At 44.1% G+C, this 8,510-nt stretch overlaps 1 protein-coding gene across 1 annotated transcript; it reads right to left on the bottom strand.

Annotated features, from left to right (window-relative positions):
* Nucleotides 1–507: 507 nt before the first annotated feature.
* On the bottom strand, nt 508–6,785 carry HOXB2 (homeobox B2). The gene is made up of 2 exons (XM_060780875.2): nt 6,316–6,785; nt 508–2,727 (listed from the first exon to the last, which is right to left on the bottom strand). The coding sequence occupies exons 1-2, from the start codon at nt 6,776–6,778 to the stop codon at nt 2,042–2,044; spliced, it is 1,149 nt and encodes a 382-aa protein (XP_060636858.2). The 5' UTR covers nt 6,779–6,785; the 3' UTR covers nt 508–2,041.
* Between the last annotated feature and the right edge of the window lie 1,725 nt (nt 6,786–8,510).

Here is an 8,510-nt window from a genome sequence, read left to right as displayed (position 1 = left end):
CTTTCTTTCTTTCCTTTCTTCCTTCGCCTCTCAGTTCTTTCTTGTTATTATTCTCAGCCATTATTAATACTATAAACAAAGAGTTTGTATGAAAACAAATAAAAATCTTTCCTTCCTGGACGTTTTCTCCCTCTATGTTTTCTTTCAACTCTACCCAGAATGTGCGTCTACTTGATTTAGATGTTTTGGTGGTGATCCAGTTCTATTTTTCCAATGGGAAAAATTTTTTTTTAATTATAACCCAAAAGTTTGTGATTTTTTTTTAATCGTCACGTTATTGTGTCTTCAATGGGCAGAATTTTCTCATGGTAAGATAATAAAATATTTTCAGATAATTATTTCATCCTATGTTTCAGTGTTGTAAGCCTTTGTAGGAAATATAGGAAATAAATAAATTAATAAATTTCAAACACGTCCGTAGGTGGAAAGTCCTCAATCCGTTTCGAAGGAAACACAAACTGAATCCGGCTCTGAACACAAAGATGCGCAGAAAACGGGGCTGGAGCCTTTTCAGACTATAAAGCCATTTATTTCATCTAGGAAAATAATGTACAATAAATAATTTGCATTTGGACTATGAAAGCATTTAAATAAATAAATCTACCTCAGTCTAAAACATTAAAGGAAGGAGGCGTTGGTCGTTCTTCCTTCTTCTATTTTTTTAATTTGAAAAAACAAAATCTAGACTTCTTGTTAAGCTTCCTGAGAAATTCACTTTTTTTACAAAAATGATTTTTTTTTGTTTGCCTGGAAATTTTCTAACCTGGGTCAATGAGAATGGATGAGAGGAAAGTCGAAATGGGAGTCATTTGAGTGGTTGGCGAAGAGATTTAGAAGTCCAGTTGGTTTCTCTTCCAAATGTGAAAAATATCCCCTGATTTCCATTGTTGTGGGACGCAAAATCAACGGAGATAGAAGTGCCTATATTTGAGCACAAATATGAAAATGTGAGGAAAATATTTTTCAATGACTTTTTAAATCATGTCAGAAACGAACTGAGAATATACTGCAGCTCGCTTCTGATGTGAGCGAATTGGCCGTCTGCAAGGACGTTTCCCAAAGGAAACCCGGATGTGTTTACCATCCTGTGGGAAGCTTCTCTCATGTCCCTTTTCAAGGACTGGATCCATTAAACACAAACACATGTATGTTTCTTTCCGTATGGAATGAGTCGGGAAAGTGAAAGGATAATGGTTAGAGGAGGATGAGGAACCATTCAGGACTCAAATGGTTTGAGGGGGAGTGGATGTGTGTGCTTTTGTGTGTGTGTGAGTGTGTCTATCTCATTCACAGGGGCCCCTAGAAACCCAAGGCAGCTCAAGAAGGAAGAGGAAGAGGGTTGGGTTGCTGTGAGTTTTCCGGGCTGTATAGCCATGTTCCAGAAGCATTCTCTCCTGATGTTTCGCCCACATCTATAGCAGGCATCTTCAGAGGTTGTGAGGCATATTGGAAACCAAGCAAGGGAGGTTTATATATCTGAAAACAGGGGAATTCCAGAAGCATTCTCTCCTGATGTTTCGCCCACATCTATGGTGAAGCACAACACGGGTTGTGAGGTATATTGGAAACTAAGCAAGGGAGACTTATATATCTGAAAACAGGGGAATTCCAGAAGCATTCTCTCCTGATCTTTCGCCCACATCTATGGTGAAACACAACACGGGTTGTGAGGTATATTGGAAACTAAGCAAGGGAGGTTTATATATCTGAAAACAGGGGAATTCCAGACATGAAACAATCAGGGCCAGCTAACACCTCCCAACAAAGGATTCCCCCAGGCAGGAATCAGCCAGGCCTCGAAGCTGCAGGGCTTTGCGATGCTTAATTGCAACATTTACATTTGCCTTCAACAGACAAGAGTTCTTTCTCTCACCCTGGACCTTCCACAGACAGTTGTTTAGTTTCCAATATACTTCACAACCTCTGAGGATGCCTGCCATAGGTGTGGGCGAAACGTCACACCTTCTGGAACATGACCATACAGCCCGGAAAACTCTCAGCAACCAAGTCTTCAACAACACAAGGAAGAGGCTAGCTCTATTTACTGGAAGTCCAACTGCGGCAAATCGAGGGTGCAGAGAGTGCTGGTGAAAAAGTCCAGGTCTTCCACGGAGAAGCTGACGGGGCTGTCTAAGAAGCCTTGGAGGGTGGGAGAAAGACCCCCGGGTGTTTGGGGCTCCACCGCGAAGAGGCTCAGGTCTGGAGGCAACAAAGGCGGCTTGGGGCTTCCCAGGAAGGCATTGTCCGGGGAGGAAGAGGAAGAGGAGGAAGAGCGAAGGCCAGCTGTCCCGTTTGGCACCTCCTCGGCGCCCCCCTCTTTGGTGGGTGTCAGGTAACCAGCGGGGGGCCCTGACGGCTCCGTGTTGCCTGGGTAAGGAGGACAAGGGAGCTCCCCAAATGGCGAGCTGCCCCCCTCCTCCTCCTCTTCTTCCTCCTCCTCCTCTTCTTCTTCTTCCTCCTCTTCCTCTTCTCCATCTCCTTCGAGGATTTCTTTGTGCTGCGTTTGCCGCTTGTGCTTCATGCGACGGTTCTGGAACCAGACCTTCACTTGCCTCTCCGTCAGGTCCAGCAAGGCCGCGATTTCCACCCGACGAGGCCGGCAGAGGTATTTGTTGAAGTGGAACTCCTTCTCCAGCTCCAAGAGCTGCGTGTTGGTGTAAGCCGTCCTCAGACGTCGGGAGCCGTTGGGTCCGCTGCTGTTGCTGGGGTCAAGGAAACCCTGGCCGTCTTGAGGGAGAACAAGAAGAAACACAACAATCCTGAAACACATTCCGAAAAAAACCCTGCTTGTCCCTCCTCCCCGTCCTCTGTTTATCTAGGGAGGACCTCTCAAAAGGCCCTTCCACACAGCTGAATAAAATCCTACATTAGCTGCTTTGAATTGGAATATATGGCAGTGTGGACTCAGATAACCCAGCTCAAAGCAGATATTGTGAGATTTCCCGTCTTGATATTCTGGGATATAGGGCTTTGTGAAAGAGCCCTCAGATAACCCAGTTCAAAGCAGATATTGTGAGATTTCCTGCCTTAATATTCTGGGATATAAAGCTGTGTGGAAGAGCTCTCAGATAACCCAGTTCAAAGCAGATATTGTGAGATTTCCTGCCTTAATATTCTGGGATATAAGGTTGTGTGGAAGAGCCCTCAGATAACCCAATTCAAAGCAGATATTGTGAGATTTCCTGCCTTAATATTCTGGGATATAAGGTTGTGTGGAAGAGCCCTCAGATAACCCAATTCAAAGCAGATATTATGAGATTTCCTGCCTTAATATTCTGGGATATAAAGCTGTGTGGAAGGTCCCTCAGACAACCCAGTTCAAAGCAGATATTGTGGGACTTTTTGCCTTGATATTCTGGGTTATATAGCTGTATGGAAGGGCCCTTAGATTTGGGATGTTGTATGGTTTCCGGGCTGTATGCATTTGCAACGAAAAGTCAGGAGAGAATGCTGCTACAAGACTGCCATACAGCCTGGAAACCACACAACAACCCAGTGATTCTGGCCATGAAAGCTTTCCTTCTACAACACATTGAACATCTCTAAGAATTATTCGGAAACTTGAAGAGGTTTTGTGCCTCTTTGGTGTATCTCAAGCTTTGTGGGGACAACATACACTTATTGGAGATCTTACATGCAGGATAGTTTTCTGCAATGCCAACAAATAAGAAGACAGCACAAAGCTAGTTTCAAATATTTGGGTTTGGAGAAAACTTTTGCTTTGAGAAGGCCTCTTAAGAGTAGACCGATATACCAGGATCTGATCCCAAATTATCTATTTTGAACTGGATTATATGAGTCTACACTGATAAATAATCTGGGATAAGAAGATAATCTGGAATCAGATCCTGGGATATAGGGCAGTATAGATCCAGTCTTAAGAGGCCTTCTCAAAACAAGAGTTATCTCCAAACCCAGATAATTGAAAATAGACTGTCTCGATTCAGTCTAAGAAGCAGAACCCTTTTGCTAGAGCTGTTTCCGACTTATGAAAGCTCTGTCAGTGGGTTTGCTTGGAAAGATTTGTCCAGAGAGGGTTTGCCTTTGCTTTTCTTTGAGGCTGAGACAGTGTGGGGTCTCCACGGCTGGATGGGGGAGTCTCCAAATCGCTTCAACCACTAAAGGAAACCGAAGAGCTCACAGATATCCTGGATTTCAGGAGAGGATGCTAGTTCGGTTTATGTGACCCCATCCTCCACCCTTAATCTCCTGTATTCGGCTCCCCCCTCTTGGTTTCCTAAACAACCTGCCCCATAGCACAGGGGTGAAGGAAGAGAAGCGGACAGAAAATTGAGATGAGAGGAAGAAAGAGGAAAGCCTGTCTCTCCAACTATGGCACCAACAAGGAAAGTTGGGAGGAGATCCTCAAAAGAATCACCCTCTTTCCTTTCCTCTCCTCTCACCTTCCTTCTTCTCCTTGGGGTTTTAGACTCATTAAGAATCCCAGTTCTTTCAAAAACTCCTCGGGTGGAGAAGAAAAGGGCAAGGAAAGGAAGGAAATATACCCTATCCTTTATCCACCAAACTGGCGAGCCTAGAGGGAGAGAGGATGAGCCATGGCGTCGAAGGCACTGGTTCTTTTGAGATAGTGGCGAGTGGTTGTTCTCCCCTGCCATCCTTACATACACATAGAGTCCTGAAATAAAAAAAATATTCCAAACACACCACATCACCTTCACCCTTCTTAAGGAGAAAAGAGCATTATCTCCGAAGTATCTTCTGTTCCTCCAGCTTATTAAATAACCCAAGCGCCCAAGTACAACCACAAGCAGAGGTGGTATGTGTACTTCTAGGGCCATAAGTGAATGCATGGATCAAGATGTATCTTTTTATCCTGATTAAGGATGGTTCAAAGGAAGGGAAGAAGAGAGGAAGGAAAAGAAAAGAGGAAACGAGGAGGGAGTGAGGGAGGGAGGAAAAGATTGGAGTAGCATTCCAACCTGTCTTTTCCCCAGTTGTTTCTTTGGCTTGGAGCAACCTTTCCCAGCTTCGAATAGGTTTGAAATACCAAGATTTGAGGAGGGCCACTCTTTATCCGAAATTGTAGGAGCACTGGCGATTTTCTCTCACTCCTGATTAAGGATGGTGAAAAGGAAGGGTGGAAAGGAGGTGAGTGGGCGGAAGGAAAGAAAGAAAGAAAGAAAGAAAGAAAGAAAGAAAGAAAGACAGACAGACAGACAGAGGAAGAGAAGAAAGCAGGTAGAAGGAAGGAAGGAAGGAAGGAAGGAAGGAAGGAAGGAAGGAAGGAAGAGACGATCGAGAAGGGAAGGGAAGAAAAAAAGAAAGAGGTAGGAGGAAAGAAAGAAGGAGGAAGAGAAGGAAGGGAGGGAGAGAGGGAGAGGAGGAAGGGGTTGGAGGAAAGAAAAAAGGAGGAAGAGAAGAGAAAGAAGACATGAAGGAGAGTGGGAGGAAAGAAAGAAAGAGGAAGTGAAGGAAGGGGGTAGGAGGAAAGAAAGAAGGAAGGAAGAAGAGACGATAGAGAAGGAAGGGAAGGGAAGAAAGAAAGGGGGTAGGAGAAAAGAAAGAAGGTGGAAGAGAAGGAGGGAAGGAAGGAAAGAAGAGGAGGGAGGGGTAGGAAGAAAGAAAGAAGGAGGAAGAGAAGAACATAAGGAAGGAAGGAAGGAAGGAAGGAAGGAAGGAAGGAGGAAAGCAAAAGGAGGAAGAGGAGGAATGGGATAGAAAGAAAGAAAGAAAGAAAGAAAGAAAGAAAGAGAAAGAGAAGAAAGGTAAGGAAGGAATGGAAGGGAAATAGAAGGAAGAAGAGGAAGGGAGTAGAAGGAATGAAAGGAGAAAGAGAAGGAAGAGAAAGAAGGAATGAAGGGATTATAGAGAAGGGAGGGGAGGGAGGGAAGAAAGAAAGAAAGAAAGAAAGAAGAGAAGAGAAGGAAGGGGATAGGAGGAAAGAAAGAAGGAAGAAGAGATTATAGAGAAGTGAGGGGAGGGAAGAAAGAAAGAGATAGGAGGAAAGAAAGAAGGAGGAAAAGAAGGAAAGAAGGGATAAGGAGGAAAGAAAAAGGAGGAAGAAGAGGAAGAGAAGGAAGGAAGAGGAGGAAGGAGTTAGGAGGAGAGAAAGAAAGAGGAAGAGAAGGAAGAGAAAGCAGGAATGCAGGTGGTAGGAGGGAGGGAAAAGAAAGGGAAAGAGAAAAGAAGGAAGGAAGGAAATAAAGGGAAGGGAATTGTCTTTTCCCCAATCGTTTATTTTGCGTTGAGCCCTAGAAAGTCCTTGCCCGCTTTCCCAGGAATTCGTAGGTTTGGAATAGCCAGATCTGGGGCGAGGGCACCCCATGGTTCCCCCCTCCCGCCTTATATACCGACCTGGAGGGGAAGCGGCGGCTGATCCAGGCAGGGAGGCAGGGAAGGCGGCGGCGGCTGCGGGCGGAGCCGAGGCCGGGCCGGGGCTGGCTTTCTTGGCGCCCTTCTTCTCCTTCATCCAGGGGAATTCCCCGGCCAGGGGGGCGGTGGGGGCGGGGGGCACCGTCGGGGGCGCCGTCGTTTTCGGGGCCTGCCCATGCCCGTGCCCGTGCCTCCGTCTCTTTTGGCTCCTTGGCGTGGGTTGGCCGCTACTGCCGCCGCTGCTGTTGCTGCTGCTGCTGCTGCTGAGAGAAGAAGGATCCAAACCGAGGAGGCTTTGCTCCGAAGGAGGAGGAATTAACGTCGGTGGCTCCTTGATTGATGAAGTTTGAAATGTCTCCAGGACAGCGGGAAGGGACGTCAGACACTCCGCTAGCGATGGCTGGCTGTTTATGAAGCCGATCTCCCTCTCAAATTCAAAATTCATGGCTTTTTCCAAGGGGCCCAGTACAAAAGGGAGGGGGAATGGAGGGGAGGTGGGGGGGGGGGGAGAAGAGAGAGAAATGCGGGTGGGTGGGTGGGTGGGGAAGCAACGATTGATCTTGAAGGCCCTTCTAATATTTTATATCGCCTTAGTATTAATGTTACTTGCCGTCTCCTCCCCCCTCTCCCTGCCCCCCTTTGCAAAAAAAATATCTTATATTGCAGATAATACAAGCGTATGGGGACCTTGCTCTATTAAACTGACGAGCAGGGATAAATTGCAGCCAATTCCTGGTCACGTGGCCTGGCTTGCCCAATAGGAGGGCCGGCTTGGTTGAAAACAGGTTTGTTTTTCATGCATTTGAATAATAATAATAATAATAATAATAATAATAATGTATATATAATAATCATAATAAATATATAATAATCATAATAAATTAATTATTAAAGCAGCTTTTGGAGAATCTCTGTCCTCTTATATAGGATGACTCCTAAGGAAAATGCCAAGAAAAGGTTGTGCAAGAAAGGGGGGACAGAATGGTGCTGGTTGGCTGAAGTCTGCCTTTTTCACTTCCAAGGGGAGAGAAAGGCCCATCTTAACCCCAGTTCCCAGGAGGGAACAAGCAGGACAGAAGGAAACCCAGCTCTTGTCCCAAAGGACAAGAGACAGAGTTCAGAGATGATGGAAGAGGACGTTTCCCAGGCAGATTCAGAAAACTAAGTTAACAACCAACCCCACCCAAAATCTAGGCAGAGAAAGCAGCCCTCTTAAAGATATTAGATCTGCAGGTTCTTTTAAAAAGCTACTTCAAAACGTTTTCGTTAGTAGTCCAATTGTAGGCCTTTTGATCAGCTAGAATGTCAAAAGTCATTTGAAAAACAAATAAGTCTAGTTTTTGACTGATTAAAGACCAGAGGTGGTAATATTTCTGCACACACCCCCAATAATAATAATAATAATAATAATAATAATAATAATAACTTAACTGCAAAAGGCCACCTTACTTGGATCTGTGTGCATCATTCGAAAATACATCACACAGTCCTAGACGCTTGGGAAGTGTTCGACTTGTGATTTTGTGATACGAAATCCAGCATATAGATCTCATTTGCTGTGACATACTGTGCTTTTGTGTCCATAATAATAATAGTAATAATAATCTATAAATTAAAGTGTAATGTTCGTTTGTGGGATTCGCATAACTCAAAAACCACTGGATGAATTGACACCAAATTTGGACACAATACACCTATCAGGCCAACAAGTGACCATCATTCATAAAACACTGAAAAACACAGAAGAGACTAAAAAAGCCAAAAAACACATTACAATACATATATGAGCAAACACACATATTCACAAATATATACACACATATATACACACACATATACACAGACTGGGCCACAGCAATGCATGGCAGGGGATGGCTAATAATAATAATAATAATAATAATAATAATAATAATAATAATAAATGACACAGTCCTAAATGCTTGGGAAGTGTTTGACTTGTGATTTTGTGATATCCAGCATACATAACTCATTGGCTGTGTTATACGGTGTTTTTGTGTCAGTAAAATAATAATAATAATAATAATAATAATAATAATAATAATAATAATGTATTTATATTCTGCCCTATCTCCCTGGAGGGACTCAGTGTATATCTGCAGATCATCAAGCTGATTTGAAGCATTTCTTTTCTAATATAAGTTTATTAGATGTGCTCA

The sequence above is a fragment of the Anolis sagrei genome, chromosome 6 (assembly GCF_037176765.1).
Source record: "Anolis sagrei isolate rAnoSag1 chromosome 6, rAnoSag1.mat, whole genome shotgun sequence".
Taxonomy (NCBI): domain Eukaryota; kingdom Metazoa; phylum Chordata; class Lepidosauria; order Squamata; family Dactyloidae; genus Anolis; species Anolis sagrei.
Note: the sequence above shows the minus strand (reverse complement) of the source record. Positions and strands in the feature narration are given on the sequence as shown.

Coding starts and splice junctions, on each gene's coding strand:
- HOXB2 (XM_060780875.2), bottom strand. CDS start 6,778: ATGAATTTTGAATTTGAGAGGGAGATCGGCTTCATAAACAGCCAGCCA. Junction 2,728..6,315: donor AGCCGCCGCTTCCCCTCCAG/GTCGGTATATAA, acceptor TTCTCCCTCAAG/ACGGCCAGGGTTTCCTTGAC.